The sequence below is a fragment of the Chiloscyllium punctatum genome, chromosome 8 (genome assembly GCF_047496795.1).
Source record: "Chiloscyllium punctatum isolate Juve2018m chromosome 8, sChiPun1.3, whole genome shotgun sequence".
Taxonomy (NCBI): Eukaryota; Metazoa; Chordata; class Chondrichthyes; order Orectolobiformes; family Hemiscylliidae; genus Chiloscyllium; species Chiloscyllium punctatum.
Genome location: NC_092746.1, coordinates 57,003,873 through 57,031,705, shown reverse-complemented (window position 1 = coordinate 57,031,705; position 27,833 = coordinate 57,003,873). Strand labels below are relative to the sequence as shown.

Sequence of the window (27,833 nt, the reverse complement as noted above, 5' to 3'; positions counted from 1 at the left end):
ATTGAGGACACTGTACAGAGGTTCATCCCCAAGAAGAAAAAGATTATCCGGGGAGGGATTTGACAGTCATGGCTGACAAAGGAAGTCAGGAAATCTATCAGAGAAAAAGAGAGATCCTACAAAGTGGCCAAGAGCAGTGGGAAATCAGAAGATTTGGAAGGCTACAAAAACAAACAGAGGATAACAAAGAGAGAAATAAGGAAGGAGAGGATCAAATATGAAGGTAGGCTAGCCAGTAATATTAGAAATGATAGTAAAAGTTTCTTTCAATACATAAGAAACAAACAACAGGCAAAAGTAGACATTGGGCCACTTCAAACTGATGCTGGAAGCCTAGTGATGGGAGATAAGGAAATAGCAGGAGAACTTAATAAGTACTTTGCATCAGTCTTCACAGTGGAAGACATGAGTAATATCCCAACAATTAAAGGGAGTCAGGGGGCTGAGTTGAGTATGATTGCCATTACAAAAGAGAAAGTGCTAGAAAAGCTAAAAGGTCTTAAAATTGATAAATCTCCTGGCCCTGATGGGCTACAGCCTAGAGTTCTGAGGGAGGTGGCTGAGGAAATAGCAGAGGCGTTGGTTGAGATCTTTCAAAAGTCACTGGAGTCAGAGAAAGTCCCGGATGATTGGAAGATGGCTGTTGTAACCCCCTTGTTCAAGATAGGATCAAGACAAAAGATGGAAAATTATAGGCCAATTAGTCTAACCTCGGTTGTTGGTAAAATTCTAGAATCCATCATTAAGGATGAGGTTTCTAAATTCTTGGAAGAGCAGGGTCGGATTAGAACAAGTCAACATGGATTTAGTAAGGGGAGGTCATGTCTGACAAACCTGTTGGAGTTCTTTGAAGAGGTGACAAGTAGGTTAGATCGGGGAAACCCAGTGGATGCGGTCTACCTAGACTTCCAAAAGGCCTTTGATAAGGTGCCACACAGGAGGCTGCTGAGCAAGGTGAGGGCCCATGGTGTTCGAGGTGAGCTACTGGTATGGATTGAGGATTGGCTGTCTGACAGAAGGCAGAGAGTTGGGATAAAAGGTTCTTTTTCGGAATGGCAGCCGGTGACAAGCGGTGTCCCGCAGGGTTCAGTGTTGGGGCCGCAGCTGTTCACATTGTATATTAATGATCTGGATGAAGGGACTGGGGACATTCTAGCGAAGTTTGCTGATGATACGAAGATAGGTGGACAGGCAGGTAGTACTGAGGAAGTGGGGAGGCTGCAGACGGATCTAGACAGTTTGGGAGAGTGGTCCAGGAAATGGCTGATGGAATTCAATGTGAGCAAATGCGAGGTCTTGCACTTCGGAAAAAAGAATTCAAGCATGGACTATTTTATAAACGGTGAGAAAATTCATAAAGCAAAATACAGAGGGATCTGGGAGTGCTAGTTGAGGATTCTCTAAAGGTAAGCATGCAGGTTGAGTCCATGATTAAGAAAGCGAATGCAATGTTGTCAATTATCTCAAGAGGGTTGGAATATAAAAGCACCGTTGTGCTACTGAGACTTTATAAAGCTCTGGTTAGGCCCCATTTGGAGTACTGTGTCCAGTTTTGGTCCCCACACCTCAGGAAGGACATACCGGCACTGGAACGTGTCCAGCGGAGATTCACACGGATGATCCCTGGAATGGTAGGTCTAACATATGAGGAACGGCTGAGGATCCTGGGATTGTATTCATTGGAGTTTAGAAGATTAAGGGGAGATGTAATAGAAACTTACAAGATAATACATGGCTTGGAGAGGGTGAACGCTAGGAAATTGTTTCCGTTAGGCGAGGAGACTAAGACCCGTGGACACAGCCTTAGAATTAGAGGGGGTAAATTCAGAACAGAAATGCGGAGACATTTCTTCAGCCAGAGAGTGGTGAGCCTGTGGAATTCATTGCCGCAGAGTGCAGTGGAGGCTGGGACGCTAAATGTCTTCAACGCAGAAATTGATAAATTCTTGATGTGACAAGGAATTAAGGGCTACTGGGAGAATGCGGGTAAGTGGAGTTGAAATGCCCATCAGCCATGATTGAATGGCGGAGTGGACTCAATGGGCCGAATGGCCTTACTTCCACTCCTATGTCTTATGGTCTTATGGTCTAAATGCACCCATCCAAGAAGAAACATAACTGTAAGTAACAGTTTGAGAAAACCGCTGGAGAGTTCATGAAATAGGACATTTGTACTTTGGTCATGATGGCAGCCCTTATGTTGCCTTTAGTCAAAGCTTCACTGCAACACTTGGGACATCTGTTGGAAATGCTTGTACTGCGATGGAAGCTGAGACATCAGCTATCAGATGATCTGTTATAGTTGGACTGGTGAGGTTAGGTGCCACTTCTATGCTGTGTATCAAGTGCTGCTGGACTCTGCCTTGCTGCTTGACATTCTGTCAAGTTTCCCAAAAAGACAAAATATTTAATTGTGCGTACAGATCAGCATTCTTTTGTTGGCTACTGATATCAAAGTCCTTACTTGAGTCCTCTGCACCAGAATTCAAAGTGCCCTTCACCTTCCTGCAAGTTAACACCTGTGCCATCCTTGCCACCTGCTTTGGCTGCTGGCTGCTCATGCCTGGTGTCTCAGTATACAGAACAACCTCGATTATCTGAACGACATGGACGGGGAGTACTTTGTTCAGATAGTCGAATGTTTGGACAATCGAATGTTCAGAAAACACAGTTTACCCAAGTATCGGGACCTTGAAATTTTGTTCGGATAATCCAAAATTTGAATAGTCGGTGTTCGGATAATCAAAGTTGCCCTGTATATAGGTGCTGGTTCTATACTGCCCTCTAAATTGTGCATTGACAGAGTACCTGAGTAATTATGAGTGTGAAATCATATTGTGATGCATCTTTCATCACCACTGCCATCACCATTTAGATTGCAGTGAATGCAACAAAGGTTTACTAGACTGATTCCTTGGATGACAGGACTGATGTATGGAGACAGTCTAGGTCAGTTAGGACTATATTCACTGAAGTTTTGAAGAATAAGGGGGTAGCTCACAGAAACCTATAAAATTCTAACAGGACTAGACAAGGTAAATGCAAGAACGATGTTCCCAATGACCTAGGAGTCCAGAACCAGGGGATCGCAGTTTAATCATATTGGTAGGCTGTTTAGGACTGCAATTAGGAGAAACCTCTTAGCCCAGAGAGTGATGGGTCTGTCAAATTCTTTTCTGCAACTGTTTTCACCGAGGTATTAGAAATATTTCTTGAGGCTAAAGGAATAAGTATGAGTCAAAAGTAGAAACAGAGTACTGAGTGTATAACGACTATATTGAATGGTTTGAAAAGCCAAATGGCTCCTCCTGTTCCTATTTTCTATGTTTCTGTGTATTATATCCAGGCTTGAATCCTGGCAGTGGCATCCACTTCCACTGCCTTCTGAATATGTTTTTTTAAGGACCTCCTGATTTCCTAAGAATAACAACTCTTCTTCAGTACTCCCAGTGAAATATCTAATATCTAAAAGGAGAAAAGCACAAAAAGGGACTTTTTTGTCATTCCACAGGATGTTACTGGTTCGGCCAGCATTTGTTGCTCAGCCCAAGAGAAGGCAGTGGCGAACCATCTCATGAACTGCTGCAGTCAATGCTGTGTACGTATTCCAATATATCTATAAAGAAGGGTTTTGACAAAGTGACAGTGAAGGTATTGCGATATAGTTATAAGTCAGGATTGTATTTGGCTTGAAGAGGAATTTTCAGATGATGGTATTCTCATGCATTTGTTCACCTTGCCTTGGGGGCAAGGATTTGGTAGAAGCTACCAAAAGAGCCTTGGTGAATTATTTCAGCATATCTTGTAGATGGTACATATTCCTGCTATTGTGTCTTGATGGCGGAGGGAGTAAAACCTTAAGATGATGGATGTAGTGACAATCAAGAGGTTTGCTTTGTCAATTGGTATCCAGAGGAGTCAAGCTACTTGAGTGGTTTTGGAGCTGTACTCATCCAGGCAAGTGATGAGTGTTCCATCACACTCCTGATTTGTACCTTGTAAATGGTGACAGACTTTGGGGAGTGAGGAGGTGAGTTACTTGTGTTTGCATTCCCAACTTCTGACTTGCTGTTCTAGACAGAATATTTACTTGGCTGATCCAGTTTAGTTTTTGGGTAATAGTAACTCCAAGGATGTTGAAAGTGTGGATTCAGCAATAATACATATGTAAAAAGGTGATGCGTAGATACCCTCTCGTCAGTGGTGGTCACTGCCTGGCAACTGTTTGATGTGAACAAGTAATGCCATTCATCAGCCCAAACCTTGATGCTGTCCAGGTCTTGCTGCATGCATGGACTGCTTCAGTGTCTGATGCATTGATCATTGTGCAGACATCAGCAAAGAATCTCACTGTTGGTAGAGGTTTCCTCCTAATTCCCATCGACTTCACTATTACTAGGGGTCCCAGATGACACAATTGATCAACTGTTATCTTAATGTTAAGAGCTGTCATTCTCCGCTAACCTTTTCAGATCTGTTCTTTGTCCATGTTTAGACCAAGGCTGTAATAAGGTCAGAAGCTGAGTGGCCCTAACAGAACTCAAAATGAGTAGTCAGTGAGCAGGTTATTGTTGTGCAAGAGTTGTTTGACAGCATACTTGATGATCCCTGCCATCACTTTGCTGAAGTTTAAAGCTAGACTAATTGGGCAGTAATTGGCTGAGTCCTATCCTGTTTTCTTGTGATGTGGAGGTGTAGTGTGGGACTGGAGTGGACATACTTATGTGCATATACACATAAACATGCCACTGGTTCAAAATAAGTCTCTAAAATAAATTATCTTAATATAATTTGCACCTCGTATGTCATAGGATGTACATGTGCAATTTATCAACATTTTTGTGTAGATATCTGTTTCAGGCCTAGTGACCCCTCTTCAGAACTCAGAAACATCTGGAGAACACAGTCAGAACTTGTAGAGAAATACAGGTACAGGTATCCCCCGCTTTTCGAACATTCGCTTTACACCAATTCGCTTTTATGAAAGACCTACTTTAGTACCTGTTCTCGCTAACTGAAAGAGGATTTTCGCTTTTACGAAAAAGCTCGCACAGCAAGAGTGGCACCGCCAAGCACCTTCCCCAGGAACTACACTCAGTATCCCAGCATCAAGCTGCCATAGCTTTGAACTGTGTCTGTGAGCATCTGTGCTTTATCTCAATGTATTTTGTGCGTCTGTTAGCAAGATGTTTCAGACAACCATGAGATGTTAATAGATTACCCTCTTCCTCTCTGTCCTACACCCCAGTCTCCTGTACCTCCCACCACCCCAACCTCCGACGGCCTTTTACTGTATGTTAGTTGTTAGTTTATGTTTATGTGTTATTTGGTATGATTTGGTAGGTTTTTTTGGGTCTGGGAACACTCAAACATTTTTCCCATATAAATGAATGGTAATTGCTTCTTCACTTTATGCCATTTCGGCTTGCGAATGGCATCATAGGAACATTCTACTTTTGGATAGCGGGAGACACCTGTACAGGAAGAGAAGCTGGAAATGGAAGACAGAAAATTAGTAGATAAATGTGGGAGGTTGAAACAAAAAAAGGCTAGAGAACAGACAAAAAAAGGAGATTAATGGTATATATTTCAATGCAAGGAGCCTGTTGAGGTGAGAATAAAAATGTAGATTTTGAGGTATGATGTAATAAATATTCTGAGTTCTGAGTGTTGTAAACTAGACTAAACTGTAAACAGATAATAATATTTGGAAGTATACAATGAAATGTACAATACAATTGCTGGGCAATTATTTACCCTTCGAGAGAAAAAGATCCACTTCTACAGTCAAACAACTACTGTTGATGTTTTAGGTAAAATACCGTCAATTCAACAAAGGATTGTGCTCTAGACTGGCTAAGCTAGAAGTCAGAGAAAACATAAGCAGATCAGTAAGAAATAATTTTAGCAAGGCTAACTGGAATATATTTTAATGGAAGGACGTTGAGGAAGAAGATAGATGAACTGAAGACGTAGACATGTGGGATTACGGTATCACAGCTGTGACAGACTTGGGTGAAAGATGGAAAGTATTGGCAGTGCAACATTCCTGGTTATAGGATATTCAGACAAGATGGAGAGGGAAATATAAAGGGAGAGTGTGGTCACAATATTGATCAAAGAATCAATTGTAGCTGTCAGGTGGGATAATATCCTGGAAGGATCAATAAATGAAGCCAAATACTTAGGAAAAAAATATGAAGGAGCAGACATGCAGTTGGGTGTGTTCTATAAGTTTCCAAATATTCAGGGAGAGATAGAAGATTAAATATGTATTCAAATTTCAGAGTAGTGTAAGAATAATAATGCACTAATAGGAGGAGATTTTAACTGCCTATATATTGGCTGGAGTGGTTCTAGTGTGCAAGGCATGGAAGGAACAAAATACTTAAATTCTATCCAGAAGAACTTTTCTCACCTTAATGTCGAAATCTTAATAGGGAGGGGCAGAAATTCACAAATGAGCTCAGGTAGATGGAAGGTGTATCAGTCGGGTAAAATTGGAGATGGTGACTATAACTCAACTACATTTAGGATAATTATGGAGAACAATAAGGATGAGCTGGGAATAAAAATTCAAAACTGGGGAAAGATGAATTTTGCCAAGATCAAAGATGATTTAACCCAATTCTTCTGGGAGCAGCAACTTGTTGACAAAACTATGTCAGAACAGTGGGAGACATTCGAGGAGGAAACAGCAAGAGTACTGTTTAAGTATGTTCCCATAAAGACAAAGGATGGAACCAAGCACAGAGAACCCTTGATGTCAAGCAACATAAAGATGAAGATTAAGAAAAAGAGCAAGGTTTATGGTAGATACCAAATGTTCAATATAACAGAATCCCTAGTGGAGTAGAAGAAGTGCAGGGGAGCAGCCGAGACATAAAATTAGGAAAGCAAGGAGAATTCATGAGTGAGCATTGGCAGGTGGAATAAAGGAAAGCCTCAGCAGTTTTTTTAAAAATATGTAAAGAGCAACAGAGTAACTTAGGAAATAGTTGGGGACCCATTGCAATTATCTGTGTGTGAAACTAGAAGACATGGGTATGGTCCTGAATGAATGCTTTGCCTCAGTCTTAACATTCTCGCTAATGTTTTTCTCTCCAGCACGAACCTTTAAAATCTGTGTTTGGCAGTGAGTTCCTGAACTGTAAGGCAATACTGTAAATGGCATCGCTATGCTGATCACTGTATGCAGTTTAGAATGAATATTGATTAATCTTTACTTTTATAACGGATGATGCAGCAAAAGACATCAGGGTAGCGGACTGTGAAATGTTAGAAAAAGAGGAGATACTGGCATGATTATCAGTCTGAAAGTTGCTAAATCTGCTGGCCTGGATAAGATGCATCCCAATCATTGCAGCAGGCAAGGGAGGAGATCTTGGGGGAGAGCTGTAAACTACAGGAGGATATTAACGGATAGGTCAGATAGGCAGAGCAATGAAAAATGGAGTTCGGCTTGGAAAAGTGTGAAGTAATGCTATTGGACAAGGCTAACAAGGTAGGGGATTACACTCTGAAAGATAGGGCCTGGAAACTACTGAAGATCAGTGGGACTGATCATTTGGCCCTCTCTGCTTTATTGAAAGCAGCAAGCATCTGGATGTGATGCCTGATTCTTTGTACACCTTTTGCTCTGGTTTTGGACACTAGACATCAGAGACAGGATGATAGAGTGAGGGTCAGAAAGCATATGCAGTATACCACTAGTGAGCTGTCCAACATGACAGTCACCAGATCTCACTGGAGGATGCAGTACATTTTGTACGGTGATTGATTGCACTGCTCATGGACTGCATGGATTCTTCCACTGTCCGTCATACCATGCACACTGCTATAGAGTCTTTGTCACATCTCCATGCACCTTGCACTGTACGTCCAGCATCTGCCATTTGGTGGATGACTTTGGAGACTCTTGATCTGGCCTTCAGCATAAAGGTCACTTCTAATATTTCTTCAAAGTCTAAGAGGCCTGCATTATCTTAGTTTCCAACACTGGTCCTGTGACTGTAATGCGCTTACAACAGTGTGTAATCCCCAACAACTGGATTTGCACACACTCACGAAGGTGCATATATCTGCGCTGGTGGTAGGTTTGGAGCAAGGATGTGATACTGCATCCTCTGAGATTTCCTTCTCCTTGGAGGTTAACATTAATCCCTTGAGGCTAATGATGCAGCCTGTACTGTTTTATCTGCGGATGAAACATACAAGGAGAATGAAAGGCACCATCATCATTTTAAGATGACTTCAGACAGACTCATTTTGTGAAGACACACACTAATACCTCTTTTTTTTATAGATGGACCAAACCCATCAAATCTACATCCCTGCCACCTTCCCTAATTTCCTCTGTCTACCCAGTTCAGCAATATCTTTGAAGTAGAGAGCAATGCAGCCTTGACTCTGACCATCCCAGGTCTATCCTACAACCTCACCCTCCTGTGATGTGATTCCTCTGATCTGCCACTAATTCCAGCACTTACCCTTCTAGAGGGCTGAAAGTTGCCAAGTTGGGTTGACCATCTGCTGTCCTAGTTATCTTTAAGGTGTTCTTTTGTTCTATAAGTTAAAATAGACATTTTAATGAATGTACTATGGAAAAATTATGCTTTCAGTTGTGTGGCTAACATATCTTTTGTTGTCAGTTATTACGTTTCAAGATCCTTGCTAACTAATGGGTTGCTGCTTTGGGCACTGGGAAAGCAACATGATAATGCCACATCTGACACACATAACACTCTTCCATGTAGATCCATTTGCAAAATGGTTGTACATACAGCCCGGCAAATTGTAAGAAGCCGTGGAATCCTTTGACAGGATTGTAGCCATGTCCTGTAGACAATATCATAGCTACTCACTGTGTCTTTGCCCTCTGTCTAGGCTGCTTTGCTGTGAGCAGACATTAGGATCATTCACCAATCACTGACAGCCTGAAGGAGCTCTGATGGGGAATCATGAGCAAACTGTGTGGTTGTCCTTGTTCTGGACCCTTCAACAATTTGATTGCCATATAGTGGCCTTATGGTCTCTGTGGAAAGACATAATGAGTTAAAGAGGAGAATTTGACTTTTTTCGAAATACTTGTTATTCAGAAGGGCAATGGGACAGATGTTCTTTCCTCCCTGGCAAATGCCTTGAATGGTCACCTAAATTTAAAACCAAGCTCTTAATTGCTGCTACTCCAGTGGTTCATTGCAAGATTCTTTGTCCAAAATTTGGGTCAAGATGATTAATTTATGTGTTGCTACCACCAATCCTTGCCCAATGTGTTTAAATGGGCAGCTGTGATTGACTTCCATTTCACAGCCCGTTTCCTCTCTCCCTGGATGACCTGTCCTGATATCCTAATTAGGTGCACTTCCCAACATTCACTTTCCTAGTTGACCAGTTTCTTGTTGGCCGGCCATTAATTTAAATGCAAGACATTTTGGTCAGTGTCTTTAAGAGGTAGGGATGGGATTCGTTGAAAGATACACTTCTGGTTCATATTCCTGCTCCAACCATCTTCTCCCCATCTTGAAAAGTGTAAAATTCACCCATGATAAGAACAAGCCTGACAGTTGTGAAAAAGTTATTAGAATTTACTTGGATTACAGGAAGAACTTAAACGAATAGGAGTTGGCCACAGAGTGACAGCATGGCCTTATTCAGACTAGGTCATGCCTAATAATCGAGGCAAAATCACTAATAAGACAGATGTAAGATTAAGTGAGTGAACCAAAAATTTTAACAACATTTTGAACGTAGGTTTGCTCGCTGAGCTGAAAAGTTCATTTCCAGATGTTTCATTACCTTACTAGGTAACATCTTCAGTGGACCTCATGCGAAGCAATGCTGAAAATTCCTGCTTTCTATTTATATGTTTGGTTTACTTTGGGTTGGTGATGTCATCTACCACCCCACTGAGAAAAGGAACAGAAAGTGACTTCACCACAGGAAATAACATCACCACCGGAAATGACATCACCAACCCAAAGAAACCCAAACATATAAATAGAAAGCAGGACTTTTCAGCATTGCTTCGCGTGAGGTCCACTGAAGATGTTACCTAGTAAGGTAATGAAACGTCTGGAAATGAATCTTTCAGCTCAGTGGGCAAACCTAAGTCCAAAACCTCAACCTGAGCTATAAATCTTCTCAAAACTCGCTAGTTTAACAACTTATTATCCAAAAAGAACAAAAGAGAACTACAGCACAAGAACAGACACTTCTACCCTCCAAGTCTGTGCTAATCATCATACCCTAACTAAACTAAAAAGCAAACCTTCTACCCTTATTCCTCTATTCTCCCCCTATTTATGTAACCATCCATCAGCCTCTTAAATGTCACCAGTGCAACATATCTTTAAAAACGAAACATGTTTATGGACTCCATGCAAACAAATTTTATCTGCAACTTTCCCATTTGATTTCTGTGGAAAAGTGTTTCAAACATCCCAATGTGATAGTGCCATACCACAAATATATTTTACAGAAATTTTCATACAATATGTTTTCATTTGGTTGTCTCTTATACACATTTGAATAAGTGTGTAACTGTACATGAAACAATACATGGGAAATATTAATTTAAAGAGTAGTCTACTATTCCCCAGAGTTTCTTGTAGAAATTAGATGTTTCATAGACCAATTATTTGAGGCTAATATTAACCTAATGCTGAATAGGTGCATCATATCAATAGCTGGTAACAAGAGCAGCTACATACCCTGTGACAATTGGCTTCCTTACCATCTACAAGACTCAAATCAGGAGCATAATGAAATGTTTACCACTTGCTTAGTTGGATACAGCTACAACTTTGTGCCATAAAAGTCAGTGTCATTAACCTTACATGATTGCTGCCCCTATTGTGAACCTCTGTTCCCTCATTGCCTTGCTGGAGGATCTGCAGGATGCACGACAGCAATTGAACAGGGTTGGACCGAAGGGTCTGTTTCCATGCTGTACATTTCTATGACTATTATTCAGCAGAGTCCATGTCCTCCTTCATTCTACCTGTGATTAGGATGAGCAGTATTTTTATGGAAGTACAACTCCTCCAAGAATATATAAGTGCATTCAATTAAGGGATTATATTCATAATTTATGTCTGTTCATAGAAAGTCACCTGAAGTTTCATCTGAAAACCTATGTTTTTTAAAATGAGGATAATACAGCTCTCTGATGAATTAAGTTAAAATCACTTTTAATCCAAAATGATTATTCTCTGCCATAGAAATCATAACAGGTGAAAATGGGTACTGCAGATGCTGGAGATTAGAGTCAAGATTAGAGTAGTGCTGGAAAAGCCATCCCCGAGGCTCCCAGTCTCATTCCTGATGAAGGGCTTTTGCCTGAAATGTCTATTTTCCTGCTCCTCGGATGCTGCCTGACCTCCTGTGCTTTTCTAGCACTACTCTTATTTGACAGAAATCACAACAGCCTAGGCTAATCTTCTTGAAACATCAGTTCAATTCCCATTATGGCAGCTGTGGATTTTAAATTCAGTTCATAAAATCTGGAATTAAAAAACAGTTTCTGTCATTATAACCATTGTTGTTTGCCCTAGAAATCCATCATGATCACTCATGTTCACTTGCCTTTTTAGAGGGAAATATGCCATCCTTACCTGATCTGGCATGCATATCTACAGTAATGTGATTGACTCTTAACTGCTCTCTGTAACAGCCTCACAAACCATTCAGTTCAGGGTCAGTTAGGAATGGCAACAAATGCTAGCTTTTCCAGTGATGCCCACATACTGTGAAAGAATAAAAGAAAAGATAGCTGGTGTGACCTTTTAAGAGTGGAGTGATTATTAAAATTTATCTAGTTATATATTTTTGTGCACATGTTTGTTCATCAAATCTTTCCCTGCAACTACAGGGTTATTCAACAGCGCCATCCACACCAACTGTTAACACACGACCAACTATGTTGAATCCAACGCTCTCTACTAACAACATATTGAGAATGGCTCAAATGACAGATGTAAAGAAACGCAGAGCACCGCCTCCACCAACTGTTCCTCCAGAACACAGCAGCATAAAGATTGCCAATCCAAGTGTGCAAGAGGTAACAAGACAGTGCAACTGCTATGGTACAAGTCTTCATGATGCTAACAAACATTTCATGTTTTTCCATTCATATCCTATACTAATTATGTTTATATAACAAATGGTGAGTTCAAATAAAATCTCTGCTTATTCGGTTGGGAATTGATGACAAACCTGGAGCCTTCTTTTCCTTTGTTTGGTTCAGATGAATGGAAACAAAACTGAAATGGGGGAAAGTGTGAAAGGCTAAAAATAAATGAGGGAAGAGAGAATGAGTGATACATGTATGAATATGGGACAGAAATATGAACAGAAATGGAACTGGAATGCCTGAAGTAGGTGGAGTCAAATGGACAGTTAGGACAAAGAGGAGATATCCAACTTCTGAACTTAGCTGAAACTTATGTAAAATGTTAGTGAGATTATGGCCCCTGCCATGACACTTCTTGAGATTGAACAGACAGTTGTTGGAGACTGTAAAAGTTCACACACGAGTAATGACCGATTGTACGAGGTACTTGAAGATAGCTGGTAACCATGGAATTATATCCAAGCAACAAACCATTGTCATTAGGGGAAGGTTAAAAAAAAGGTTATTTAAGAAAAAGGAGAGACAGAATAAAGCTATAGATCATCTGTTCAGCAGTGACATTAATAACGAACTAGAGGAGAAATTGGCAGCTCAGTCTCTCAATTCTGGTGAGCGGAGTCGGAGTGGACATTGCACATTGGAAGTTTAAACTCCTTGGACAATTCCCACATTTGCCTATGTGTCTAGATTTTTGCCAGTCCTACATGCATTGCTGACAATCTGGAGTCAGGAAGATGTGGGAGCAAATGTTTTTGATCCTAAAGAGTACAGGTTATTAAAAATTATAGGATTTTCTACATATAAGACTGCAGTCAGTCTGACTAATAATTATAATGACTAGTTACCATAATTTGGCATGCAAATACTGTAAAATTTTAGGTCAAAAGTAAAGACGTCACACCATTGTCTAAGCTATCATTTTTATGGCAAATATAAAATATTTTTAAGGAAGAACGTCAGTAGAAATTAATTTCCTTCCTTAGTTCATAGCTTTTCTTAGTAATTCTATTGATGGTTGCATTGTTGGCACGAGTGGCAACTGTAAAATAAAAAATACTGTGATTTACAGGACTGATTCCAAATGACTGAAGAATTGCAAATGTTACACTCTTATTCAAAATAAGTCTAAGCGTAAGCCCAGCAACACCAGACCAGTCAGTTTAAAATGATAATCTGGTGTAAAGTTGAGAACTACTTGGATAAAAATGGATAACCTGTCTGGATTTGTTAAAGACAAATTGCAATTAACAAACTTGATTGTGTTTTTTAAAGACATTCAAAGAGAGTTGATAAATGTAATGCAGCTGATGTTGTGTACATATACCTCTAGATGATGTTTCATAAAGTGCCGGATGCATGAACACAAGGTTGCCTGAATGACAGATAAGAGCAGTTTTCTGACTGGATCAAGTCAGATAGTGGTAGACCTGGGATCAGCATGAAGATGACTGCTATTTTTGACACATATGAATAATGTAGACTTGGGTGTGCAAGGCACAATTTCAAACTTTGCAGATTATACTGTGAGGAGAGTAATAGTGTTCAAGCGGACATAAGCTTGAGGAATGGATGGATATGTGGCAAGGTATATACATGGTACATTTTGGTTCAAAAACCAAGTGGAGAAAATGTGAAGTATAGGATGTGACTCTAAAAAATGTGCAAGGGCAGAGAGATTTAGGCTATATTTACACAATTCATAGAAGTGGCAAAATAGACAGGTTGAGAAATTGGTTGAAAGGTACACAGGATCTTGAGTTTTTTTTATATAAAGACACAGAGTACAAATGTTGGGAAATAATGACCAGCTTAGATTTAAAAAAAGGCCTTAAATAGAATATTGTGTCCAGTTATGGGAACTGAGTTTAAAAGGACCTGAAGACATTCCATGTGTTGCATAAAAGATTACAAGAATGGTTCAAAGGATGATGGACTTCAGTTATGTATATTGATTAGAGAAGCAGATTTTAGAAGATAGGGTTGAAAACAGATTTGATAAAAGTGCTCATGAGGGGCTTGGCCAGTGAGCAGAGGAAGAAATATGTTTCCATTGGTGGAAAATTCAAGAACAGAAGTTTACTCGGCTAGTTTGTAAAACAATCAAAGGAAGGTGGATAGGGTCTGGAATGTACTGCTTATCAATATGATGGAGTTAGATTTAATCATGACTTTCAAGAAAATCAGATAATTATCTGAAGAAAAAATATTGCAGGGTTGATGGGCAAAGACTGGGGATTGGAAATAACTGAGCTGCTGTTGGCTAGAGCTTGTTGGAGAGGGCATAGACAGAACCTGCCAAGTAAATTTCTTCTGTGCTATAACTATTCAATGTTTAAATATTTCTATGTTCAAGACATTATTAAGATTGAGCTTGTGGAGTACTTGGAAGTACTTGATCAAATAGGGCTGCTCACATTCTTTGAGGAAGTAACAAGCAAGTTAGACAAAGGAGAGCCAGTGGATGTGATCTATTTGAATTTCCTGATGGCCTTCGACAAGGTGCCACACAGGAGGTTGCTAAATAAGTTAGAGCCTATGGTGTTCGGGGCTAGGTATTGGCATAGATAGAAGACTGACTGATTGGCAGAAGGCAGAGGGTAGGGATAAAAGGACTTTTTTCAGGTTAGCAGCCGGTGACTAGTGAAGTTCCACAGGGGTAATTGTTGAGGCCACAATTATTCACATTCTCCATTAATAATTGGACGAAGAAATTGAAGGCATTGTTGAGAGGTTTGCAGGTAACACACAGATAGATGGAGGGCCAGGAAGTATTGAGGAAGTGGGGAAGCTGCAGCAGGATTGGAACAAGCTAGGAGAGTGGGCAAGAAGTCACAGATGGAATACAGTATGGAAAATGTGAAGTTATCTACTTTGATAGGAAGAGTAGAGGCATAGACTGTTTTCTTAATAGGAAAAGGTTTTGGAAGGAAAGGTTTTGGAAACCTGAAGAACAAAGGGAGTTAGGACTTCTAGTTCAGGATTCTATTAAAGTAAATGTGCAGGTTCATTTGGCACTTCGGAAGGCAAATGCAATATTAGCAGTCATTTCAAACGGTATCGAATACAAGAGCAGAGATGTACTGCTGAGGCTGTATAGGTCTCAGATCAGACTGCATTTGCAATATTGTGTGATGAGATGTGCCTTTCAGAAGGAGCTGTTCCGTCCTGTTTCTTTCAAAGAAGGATGTTGTAAATCTGATGATGAGATGTCTGCTGCATGGAAAGTTATTTTTAAATTAGACAAAAGAAGCATGAATGGGTAGACTCGGGTCACAAATACCTAGGGTTTTAGTTTTACTTTCAGTTGTTGAAGTTGGGAGTTTTGGAGTTGAAACTGATAGATACAGCTGCTCCAAAAGTTTGAACTGTCTCTCTGCTGCAAGATTCATTGTTTCAGGTTTTCCTTCTGAACTGGAGAAGATCGGAAGTGAGGGAGATCTGTTTTGCTGAATTTGCATTTACCAAGGGTGTGTTTGTGGGATGTTGCTATATTGGAACAGTTGATGATTAGCAGTTAAAAGAGATATTATTTTGTTAAGTGTCTCGATAAGGTTAAAGTTATGCCAATTCTTCTTTATTCTGTTTGTAGTTACTGTGGTGTAAGAATAAACTGTATTTTGTTTAAAGCCAAGTACTTTGCCAAAAAAAAATCACATCTGGAATACCGTGCCTTATACTTGCCGTTAATTAAAAGTTAGAATCTAAGCTATCTCCTTGAAATGCAATGAAGGTTTGATTTGGTCCATCACAATTGTGAGCAGTTTTGGGCCCTGTGTTTCAGGAAGGGTGTTCTGGTGTTGGAGGGATCCAGCGAAGGTTTACAAGAATGATCCTTGGGATGAAGGAATTGTCATATGAGGAGTTTAGATACCTAAGGGGGGTTCTGATTGAATCTCACAGAATACTGAAAGATCTGGACAGAGTGAACATGGAGAACATGGTTCCAATAGTAGGAGAGATGAGCAGTCAAGTGCACAACCTCAGACTGAAGGGATGATGCTTCAGAGCTGAAATGAGGAGGGATTTCTTCAGCCAGAGGGTGATTAATCTGTGGAACTCATTGCCGCAAAAAGCTATGGAGGCCAAGTCAGTGAGTGTGTATTTAAGGCAGAGTTAGGTAGTTTCTTAAGGTGATCAAGGGTTGTGGGGAGAAGGCAGAAAATTGGGGTTGAGAAACTTACTTGCAATGATTGAATGGTGGAACAGACCTGATGGGCTGAATGGCCATTTCTGCTCCTACATCTTAGGGCTAAAATACAAATTATGTCAGTTATGAATAAGTCAAGTTTAGACTTTTGCATTAAATTTTGTTTGCACCTTTACCATAGAGAAAATAGCATTTTAGAAAATGGTTAAACAAAAACTAAAAACAAGGAAATCAGTATTAGTTGAGAAATGGAGTTGGGAAAATTGATGGGATTAAAGGCCAGTAAACACCCAGGAGCAGATCATCTACATCTCAGTGTATTTCAGGAAGTGATTCTGGAAATAGTGGATGCATTGGTGGTTACTTTTCAAGATTCTGTAGACTCTGGAACAGTTCCTGTGGATCAGAGAGGTGCTAATGTAAACCACTATTTAAAAAGAAGGTAGAGAGAAAATAGGGAATTTTAGACCAGTTAGTAAAGACATCAGGAATAGGAAAATGCTAGAATCCATTATAAAATATTTAATAGCTGAGCATTTTGAAATCAGTGATAGGATTGGGCTTGGTCGACATGGATTTACAAAAAGTTAAATCATGCTTCACAAATCTACCAGAACTTTTCAAGAATATAACTTGTAGAGTTGATAAGGGGATGCCTATGGATATAGTTTGGACTACAGAAGACTTTTGATAGTTCTCACGTAAGGATAGTTTCCTCCAATACTTTGTCTGAGATACAACAAGGGGACAAGCAGTATTGGACTTAGTAAAGTGTAATGAGCCGGATTTATTTTGTAACCTAATCGTTTGTGAGCATTTATCAAATGGTAACCACAGTATCATCGAGTTTAAGATCACGTTTGAAAGTAAACAGCTGCTAGAGTTTTAGATTGAGGTAACATTAATTTTAATAAGATGAAACAGACTGTCCACAGTCTGAGAAAATCTGCTAATGGATAAAACAACTGAAGGATGGTGGAAGATGTTTAAATAAACATTTAACACAATATAAAACAAATTATACCACTGAACCAGTTTATACCCTGAGAGAGAAGAGCTCCATTTCACTGAAAAACCAACCATGACCAACTAAACAGACATGGGTCAGCATAGAACTAAAAGAAAAAGGCATGCAAGGATGTAAAAAAAAGCCCTGATCCTGCCTAAATGGGAAAGATACAAAGACAAGCAAAGGGTCACAAAGTAGCTTGTAAGAGTTATTAAAAAGGCTGATGAAAGCAACTTGCAAGTGACATAAAAATTAATCAGAAGAAATGTTATAGTTACATAAAGGAAAAGTGGGTGGTCAGAAGCAATGTTGGACCAGTCTTTATTGGAAAGTGGACGCATTGTCAATGACAATAGGGATCTAACAGATATGTTGAATAATTACTTTGTCTCAGTATTTAAAGTAGGAAAAGAGGATAGCTTGCCAGAAGTCCCGAGGAAATTAATAGTGGATCAGGGACAGGGACTGAACAAAATTAACCGAAGTAAAACAACAGGAATAATGAAATTATTGGAATTAAAGAGCGAAAAATGGGACCTGATAGTTTCCATCAAGAATGTTAAAGGAAATAGTTAAAGGCGCACATTGTATATGCCCTGATTAATCTTTCAGAGGTCCCTATATATAGTAGTCCCTCTGGATTGGAAAATTATACATATCACTCCATGTTTTAAGAAGGGCAAAAGAGGAAAACCAGGGAATTACATACCAGTTAGCCTAACATCTGTCTGGGGAAATTGTTGAAGAAGAATAGACATTCTGGGGATAGTCAGCATGGCTTTATGCAGAGGTAGTCTTGTCTCACAAAGTTGGTGCAGTTTTTTGAGTCAGTAACGGAGATGATTGATTATGGTAGGGCAGTGGATGTTGTCTACATGGACTTTACGAAAGCATCTGACAAGTTTCCGCATGGCAGGCTGGTCCAGAAGATTAAGTCACACAGTATCCATGATGAGTTGGCAAGTTGGATACAAAATTGGCTTGATTATGGAAGGCAGAGTGGATTTGTAGAAGGGTGTTTTTCTGACTGGAGGTCTATGACCACTGATGTTCCACAAGGATCAGTGCTGGGACCTCTGATTTGGATGAAAACGCAGTTTATCTGATCAGTAGATTTCCAGGTAATTTGAAAATTGGTAGAGTTGTGGAAAGTGCAGAAGAGTGCAGACAGAGTTTGGGGTCCACATTCATAGCTCCCTGAAAGTGACAACACAAATGGATAATTTGGAAAAGAAGGCATATAGCATACTTGCCTTCATTGGTCGGGGTATTGAGTATAAAAGTTTGAAAGTCGTGTTGTAGCTATATAAAATTTTAGTGAGATCACACTTGGAGTCATGCGTGCATTTCTGGTCCTCGTTATATAAAAGTAATATGATGGCTTTCGGAAAAGGTGAGAAATAGGTTTATTAAGATGTTGCTTAGATTAAAGCATAAAAATGTGGTGCTGGAAAAACACAGCAGGCCAGGCAACATTCGAGGAGCAGGAGAATCGATGTTTTGAGCATAAGCCCTTCTTCAGGAATGAGGCTGGTGTGCCAAGCGGGCTGAGATAAAAGGTAGGGGGGAGGGAATTTGGAGGATGGGTGCTGGGGATACGATAGGTGGAAGGATGTGAGGATGAGAGTGATAGGCCGGAGAGGCGGTAGGGGCGGAGAGGTCGGGAAGAAGATTGCAGGTCAAGAGGGTGGTGCTGAATCCGAGGGTTGGGACTGAGATAAGGTGGGGGGAGGGGAAATGAGGAACCTGGAGAAATTTGCATTCATCCTGTGTGGTTGGAGGGTTCCTAGGTGGAAGATGAGGCGCTCTTCCTCCAGGCTTCGTGTGGCCAGGGTCTGGTGATGGAGGAGGCCAAGGACCTACATGTCCTTGGCGGAGTGGGAGGGGGAGTTCAAGTGTTCAGCCACGAGGCGGTTGGGTTCGTTGATGTGGGTGTCCCAGAGGTGTTCCCTGAAACGTTCCACAAGTAGACGGCCTGTCTCCCCAATGTAGAGGAGACCACATCGGGTGCAGCGGATACAGTAAATGATGTGTGTGGAGGTGCAGGTGAATTTGCAACGGATATGGAAGGATCCATTGGGGTCTTGGAGGGAGGTGAGGGGGGAGGTGTGGGTGCAAGTTTTGCACTTCTTGCGGTTGCAGGGGAAGGTGCCGGGAGTGGAGGTTGGGTTGGTGGGGGGGTGTGGACCTGACGAGGTAGTCACGGAGGGAGTGGTCTCTCTGGAACGCTGATAGGGATGGGGAGGGAAATATATCCCTGGTGGTGGGGTCTGTTTGGAGGTGGCGGAAATGACGGAGGATGATACGATGTATCCGGTGGGATGGAAGGTGAGGACCAATGGGGTTCTGTCCTGGTGGCGACTGGAGGGACGGGGTTCAAGAGCAGAGGTGCAGGAAGTTGAGGAGATGCGGTGGAGAGCATCTTTGACCACATCGGAAGGGAAATTGCGGTCTGTGAAGAAGGAGGCCATTTGGGTTGTTCGGTAGTGGAATTGGTCCTCCTGGGAGCAGTTGCAGTGGTGGCGAAGGAATTCGGAATATGGGATGGCGTTTTTACAGGGGGCAGGGTGGGAGGAGGTGTAGTCTAGGTAGCTGTGGGAGTCGGTCGGTTTATAGTAAATGTCTGTGTTGAGTCGGTCGCCTGAGATAGAAATGGAGAGGTCTAGGAAGGGGAGGGAGGAGTCTGATACGGTCCAGGTAAATTTGAGGTCAGGGTGGAAGGTATTAGAAAAGTGGATGAACTGTTCAACCTCCTCGTGAGAGCACGAGGTAGCACCAATATAATCATCAATGTAGCGGAGGAAAAGGTGGGGTGTGGTCCAGTGTAGCTGCGGAAGATGGACTGTTCCACATATCCGACGAAGAGGCAGACATAGCTGGGGTCCATGCGGGTGCCCATGGCTACTCCTTTGGTTTGGAGGAAGTGGGAGGATTGGAAGGAGAAGTTAAGAGTGACGACCAGTTCAGTCAGTCGAAAGAGGGTATCAGTGGAAGGGTACTGGTTGGGTCGGTGGGAGAGGAAGAAGCAGAGGGCTTGGAGACTTTCGTGATGGGGAATGGAAATGTATAGGGACTGGGTGTCCATGGTGAAGATAAGGTATTGGGGGCTGGGGAAGCGAAAATCATGGAGGAGGTGGAGGGCGTGGGTGGTGTCCTGAACGTAGGTGGGGAGTCCTTGGACTAAGGGGGACAGGACAGTGTGGTAGCTACACTGGCACCACCCCCCAGCTTTTCCTCTGCTACATTGATGATTGTATTGGTGCTACCTCGTGCTCCCACAAGGAGGTTGAACAGTTCATCCACTTTACGAACACCTTCCACCCCGATCTCACATTTACCTGGACCGTCTCAGTCTCCTCCCTCCCCTTCCTAGACCTCTCCATTTCTATCTTGGGCGACCGACTCAACACAGACATTTACTACAAACCGACCGACTCCCACAGCTACCTAGATGACACCTCCTCCCACCCTGCCCCCTGTAAAAATGCCATCCCACATTCCCAATTCCTTCGCCTCCGCCGCATCTACTCCCAGGAGGACCAATTCCACTACCGAACAACCCGAATGGCCCTTTCTTCAAAGACCGCAATTTCCCCTCAGACGTGGCCAAAGATGCTCTCCACCGCAGCTGCTCCACTTACCGCTCCTCCACCCTTGAACCTCGCCCCTCCAATCACCACCAGGACAGAACCCCACTGGTCCTCACCTTCCAACCCACCAACCTCCGGATACATCGTATCATCCTCCGTCATTTCCGCCACCTCCAAACAGACCCCACCACCAGGGATATATTTCCTTCCCACCCCTATCAGCGTTCCAGAGAGACCACTCCCTCCACGAGTCCCTCGTCTGGTCCACACCCCCCACCAACCCAACCTCCACTCCTGGCACCTTCCCCTGCAACCGCAAGAAGTGCAAAACTTGCGCCCACACCTTCCCCCTCACCTCCCTCCAAGGCCCAAATGGATCCTTCCATATCCGTTGCAAATTCACCTGCACCTCCACACACATCATTTACTGTATCCGCTGCACCCGATGTGGTCTCCTCTACATTAGGGAGACAGGTCGCCTACTTGCGGAACATTTCAGTGTACACCTCTGGGACACCCGCACCAACCAACCCAACCGCCTCGTGGCTGAACACTTTAACTCCCCCTCCCACTCCGCCAAGGACATGCAGGTCCTTGGCCTCCTCCATCGCCAGACCCTGGCCACTCAATGCCTGGAGGAAGAGTGCCTCATCTTCCAACCCTCGGATTCAGCACCGCCCTCTTGACCTGCAATCTTCTTCCCGACCTCTCTGCCCCCACCGCCTCTCCAGCCTATCACCCTCACCCTCACCTCCTTCCACCTATCGTATTCCCAGCACCCCTCCCCCAAATTTCCTCCCCCCTACCTTTTATCTCAGCCCGCTTGGCACACCAGCCTCATTCCTGAAGAAGGGCTTATGCCCGAAACGTTGATTCTCCTGCTCCTCGGATATGCCTGGCCTGCTGTGTTTTTCTAGCACCACACTTTTCAACTCTGGTCTCCAGCATCTGCAGTCCTCGTTTCTCCTAGATTAAAGTATATTAGCTTTCAGGAGAGGTTGGCCAAACTTGGTTTGTTTTCACTATAATTTCAAAGACTGATGGGTGACTTGATAGAAGTATATAAAATTATGAGAGGCATGGATAAGTTGGATAATTGAAGTATTTTTCCTAGGGTGGACATGTCAAATACTAGGGGAAATAATGTTTAAGCTAACACATGTGAAGTTTAAAAGACATGTGCGAAACAAGCTTTTTACATAGAGAGTGGTAGATGCTTACAATGTGCTACCAAGTTGGTTGGTAGAAGCAAATACAATAGCTATGTTTAATAGGCATGTAGTCATGAACATGTAGGGAGTAGAGGGATACGAACTGTGGGCAGGCGGATGGGATTAGTTTAGAATGGCATTGTGGTAGGCACAGGTATGGTGGGCAAAAGGCCTGTTCTTGTGCTGTGCTGTTCTTTATTGTGTAATCATGACTGGGGTAAATGAACACTTGAAAATTTTCAATTAATCAAGGATTTTTTAAAAGGTGTAACTAATGGAGTTGATAAAGGAGGGCCAGTGGATGTGGTTTACTTTGACTTTCAGAAGACTTTTGAAAAGGCCCCAAATAAAAGATGAGCATGTAAAATTATAACAGATGGAATTGGGGGTTGGGTGAATAGAGAACTGGTTGGCAGACAGGAACCAAAAAATAGAAATAAATGGGATATTTTCTGAGTAGTAGCCAGTGACTATATGAGTATCACAGGGATTAGCGCTTGGACTTCTGCTATTCACAGCACATATTAACAATTTATATGAGGGAACTAAATGTAATACATCCACATTTATAAATGACACAAAACTAGGTGGGAAGGTGAGCTGAGAGAAGGATGTAGAGATGCTTCAGTATAACTTGGGCAAGTTGAATGAAAGGACAAATGCATGGCAGATGAAGTGTAATGTGAATAAATTTGAGGGCATGCACTTTGGGAATAAAAACAGGAAAGAAATTATCCGAACGATGATACATTGGGGAACAAGTTGGTTCAACAACCTGGATGTCCTTATACACTCAGTCACTGAAAGCAAGCATGCAAATGCAGGAGGCAGTACAGAAGGCAAGTGGTATGTCGTCCGCCATTGGAGAAGTTCTGAGTATGGCAGCAGGGGAGTCTTGCTACAATTATACAGGGCCTTGGTGAGACCATACCTAGTGTATTGTACACAGCTTTGGTTTCCTTAGCTGGAGAAGGATATTTTGGCTATGGAGAGAGTGCAATGATTGTTTATGACACTGATCCCTCAGATGGCAGGAACAATCTTTGGAGAGAGACTGAATCAGATAGCACTACATTCACTGGAGGTTAGAAGAATTGATGCGGTTTTGGGGAAGTAGCAGTTGTTGGGGGTGTGTGGGTGTGATCTCATGGAAATCTATAAAATTCTAACAGGATGAGACAGATTAAGTGCAGGAAGGATGTTTCCTGTGACTGGTGAGTCCAGAACTCGGGTCACTATCTAAGGATACTGAGCAGACTATCTAGGACTAAGATGAAGAGAAATTTCAAAGAGTGGTGACCATAATTCTGCTGGCCTTCTCACTGCTGAACTTTCTATTCCTCTACATGAATTCTTATGATCTCTAGAAGTGAGTTTTTAAAGTCCTCCAGCAGAATCATCTCTCTTAGAGCCTTATAGATCCTGTCTACCTTTAAAGCATGCACCCATCTATCAAATTGACTATGCTTAATTCTTTCGAACTCAACGTAAATCTGACCTGGTTCCGTTTATATGTTTCTGAACCACTGTCTATATGCTTCTGGAACTAATTCATAAGCTCTTCATATAGCCCGTTTAACCTCTTGACCTCTCATCTAAAAGCATGGCAAATACCTCACTTGGTCTGCTGACCAGTTTAGTCTAAACTAGCATTACCCATAAATCCTTGGACCACTCTATTTACCTAGCCAACTTTTCATATGTAATAAAGAACGCTTCAATGTTTTTCTCATCAAAACGTGGCAGAGTTTTGACATATTTGTATATGTCAGTACCCTTTTTAATCTCTATCCTGTTAAATTTGATTTTGTTGACGGAATTACAACTTCTCAAATTCAAATTCTCTCTGTTTTTGTCTCATCCTTTCTTCTCTCTCTCTTTGCTCAGCTAAGAACCTTCTCTCTCTCTCGCTTTTTCCTCTCTCTCTTCCTCCTTCTTCTCTCTCTCTTTCTTTTAATTTAACCAAACGCAAGTCACTGAAATTAAACAAATTGTCTCACCTACATTTTATTAAAGAGCTAGAACACTAACCTGCAAGTGTTTAAATCAACTGGGCTTTTTTGTACTCCAAATCTATTCAAATCTGCCCAAATCTCAGGCTGGATCTGTCTAAACCTGTTCAAATCGCGGACAAAACCTCCCAATCTATTACAGCACTGGGTGAACTTTTTCTGTGTGGCTGGTTTAACTTAGCAGAGGGGTTACCCTGTGTCGTAACAATAAGGCATTTGGCAAGCTTGCCTTCATTGGCCAGAACATGAGTGTAGGAGTTGGGATGTCATGTTGCAGCTTGACAGGACATTGGTGAGGCCACTTTTACAATATTGCATATAATTCTTTTTGCCCTTCTATCAGAAGAATGCTGTTAAACTTGAGAGGATGCGGGAAACATTACAAGGATTTTGCCGGAATTGTAGGGTTTGAGCTTGTTGTGATTTGGGGCCAGGTTGACCTCGTTAACTATGATGTTCTTGATTGGGGTTGTCACTCTGTGCCAACAGGAAAGCCAAATCTGACCAATAGAACCAGGAGATTAGAATCTCTTTATTGAGAACTGACTCTGAGCTAGCTGGCCACAGCCAGTGTACTGTGCACTAGCAAATAAAAGGTGACTTGGTGATGGGCCCCAGCCTCTGTGCAGGTATTTTAGTTATAGGGAGAACTAAATAGGCTGAGGCTTCTTTATCTGGAATGTCAAATGCTTATAAACTCATGAGGGACATGGAGAGCGTGACTAGGCAAGATCCTTTTCATAGGGTGGGGGAGTCAAAAGCTACAGGATGCAAATTTAATGTGCGAGGGGAAAGATTTAAAAAGGACCTGAGAGGTAACATTTTCACACAGAAGATGGCGCATATATGGAATGAGTTGCCAAAGAAAGTGGCGGAGGCGGTTACAATTTCAACCTTTAAACAGTAATGTGATTGATATGGGTAGGCAAGGAGAATTGAGTGGCATTTTTTATGAACACTTTTTAAATCATGGAAAAAAGGATGGCACTATTATCAGAGGATTCCCAGTGTGTCTTGAGGGCACATCCTTCAGAAAGTAGTAGCACCCCTTCTTCCCTGCCCAGTCTTTAAAACTCACTCATGCATTGTTTCTTCCTGTAGTAACCAAATCCATGCTGCCAAATGTCGCTCCTTATCTAGGTCTGGAATCCATTGGGGCTTTTGTCCTGGGTATGCTTGCAATCCCGAGAGCATCCATTATTGAGCTCTTGTGCTGCCGGCACCTTGAAAGCTGTTAGCTAATTAGATTGGCCAGCTGCTCAGAACAATCTCCTGCCATTGAGAGGTGGAAGTCCCACTGTCTACCAACTGATTTAGAACGCTATCAGCTCATTATGGCAATATGTAAGGCTTTTCTTAGGTCTGCAGATTGGCTGCTAACTTTCCGGGAGGGGGAGCTGTGAGCCATCCATTCGCCACTTTGCAAATTCTCATCCTCTTTATCAATTTAAGGGGAAGTTTTCAAATTTGAGGGCACTTTGCTAGAGTACATAAAAAAAGAAATCTGTATTTAAAACGTTTTTAAGCAGTGATTGTTTACTCAGTATGAAATTGCTATAACTTGAGGTGAGAGAGATGTCAAAGAGGAATCTTCTTTCCTGTGTCTGGCAGCACAATTCGATCTTTATTCAGAGCTCTTTACCATGCATTATGGGGGAGGTTCCTAGAACATTGTCCATTGAACACTCTGCCCCTCCCAGTCAAGTACAGTATTTAGACACATTTTACAATAATTAAATGCAACATTGATGTCATTGGCTTTGTGTGTGGGAAATCATGTCTCACAAACTTGATTGAATTTTTTGAAGAAGTAACAAAGAAGATTGATGAGAGCTGAGTAGTGGACGTGATCTATATGGACTTCAGTGAGGTGTTTGACAAGGTTCCCCATGAGAGACTGGTTAGCAAGGTTAAATCTCATGGAATACATGGAGAACTAGCCATTTGGTTGCAGAACTGGCTCAAAGGTAGAAGACAGAGGGTAGTGGGAGAGGGTTGTTTTTCAGATTGGAGGCCTGTGACCAGTGGCATGCCACAAGGAACAGTGTTGGATCCACTACTTTTCATCATTTCTCTAAATGGTTTGGATGTGAGCATGAGAGATTTAGTTCGTAAGTTTGTAGATGACACCAAAATTGGAGGTGTAGTGAACAGTGAAGAAGGTTAAAATCTTCGAGGAGAAAGTGAGGACTGCAGATGCTGGAGATCAGAGCTGAAAATGTGTTGCTGGAAAAGCGCAGCAGGTCAGGCAGCATCCAAGGAACAGGAGAATCGACATTTCGGGCATCAGCCCTTCTTCAGGAAGATTCCTGAAGAAGGGCTGATGCCCGAAACGTCGATTCTCCTGTTCCTTGGATGCTGCCTGACCTGCTGCGCTTTTCCAGCAATACATTTTCAGCGAAGAAGGTTACCTCAGATTACAACGGGATCTTGATCAGATGGGCCAAAAGGCTGAGAAATGGCTGATGGAGTTTAATTTAAATAAATGTGAGGTGCTGCATTTTGGGAAAGCAAATCTTAGCAGGAGTTATACACTTAATGGTAAGGTCCTAGGGAGTGTTGCTGAACAAAGAGACTTTGGAGTGCAGGTTCATAGCTCTTTGAAAGTGGAGTCACAGGTAGTTAGGATAGTGAAGAAGGTGTTTGGTATGCTTTCCTTTATTGGTCAGAGTATTGAGTATAGGCATTGGGAGATCATGTTGCAGCTGTACAGGACATTGGTTAGGCCAGCTTTGGAATATTGTGTGCGGTTCTGGTCTCCTTCCTGGTCTCCTTCCTATTGGAAAGATGTTGTGAAACTTGAAAGGGTTCAGAAAAGACTTACAAGGATGTTGCCAGGGTTGGAAGATTGGAGCTATGGGGAGAGGTTGAATAGGTTGGGCCTGTTTTCCCTGGAGCGCAGGAGGCTGAGGGGTGACCTCATGGAGGTTTATAAATTTGTGAGGGGCATGGATAGGATAAGTAGACAAAGTCTGTTCCCTGAAGTGGGGGAGTCCAGAACTAGAGGGCATAGGTTTAGGGTGAGAGGGGAAAGAAATAAAAGAGACTTAAGGGTAAATGTTTTCACGCAGAGGGTGTACCGGTGTACAACGAGCTGCCAGAGGAAGTCGTGGAAGCTAGTACAATTGTAACATTTAAAACGCATCTGGATGGGTATATGAATAGGAAGTGTTTGGAGGGATTTGGGCCGGGTGCTGGCAGGTGGGACTAGATTGGGTTTGGGATTCCTGGTCGGCATGGACGAGTTGGACCGAAGAGTCTGTTTCCATGCAGTACATCTCTGTGACTCTATGTGTAAGTCTCTGCCAGAGAAAGTGGTTGAAACAAAAACAATTAATGTTTTCATGAAGGAGTTATATATAGTTTATCAGGCTAAGGGGATCAAAGGATATGGAACAAAAGTGGGAACAGAAGTTGGATGGTCAGCCATGACCATATTAAATGGTGGAACAGGCTTGAAGGATCGAATAACCTATACTTGCACTTATTTTCTATGTTTTCGAACAACTGTCCTGTTAAGACGAGTACATTGCTAAACAGCATTTTTATTCAATGATACTGTCGAAACCAGTGGGTTCCACAGCATTTTTCAATTGAACATAGCTTTTTTTAAAGTCAATATCTGCTACAAAAAGGGCGAAGATAGTTTCATCAAAGGACCATTATGTAGTTTATACTTTCACAGTACTGACAAAAAACAGCAAGGAAGATGGCATTTTCAATCATTTGTT

The 27,833-nt window shown here is 41.9% G+C and overlaps 1 protein-coding gene across 8 annotated transcripts in view; it reads left to right on the top strand.

The window, feature by feature from the left end:
- The window catches only part of cobl (cordon-bleu WH2 repeat protein), a 366,824-nt gene that overhangs the window by 193,100 nt on the left and 145,891 nt on the right, over window positions 1-27,833 (top strand). For all 8 annotated transcript variants that reach the window (XM_072575619.1, XM_072575625.1, XM_072575623.1 and 5 more), the window contains one exon: window positions 11,873-12,061. In XM_072575619.1, coding sequence (XP_072431720.1) covers window positions 11,873-12,061 — 189 coding nt within the window. The remainder of the gene's footprint in view (window positions 1-11,872; window positions 12,062-27,833) is intronic.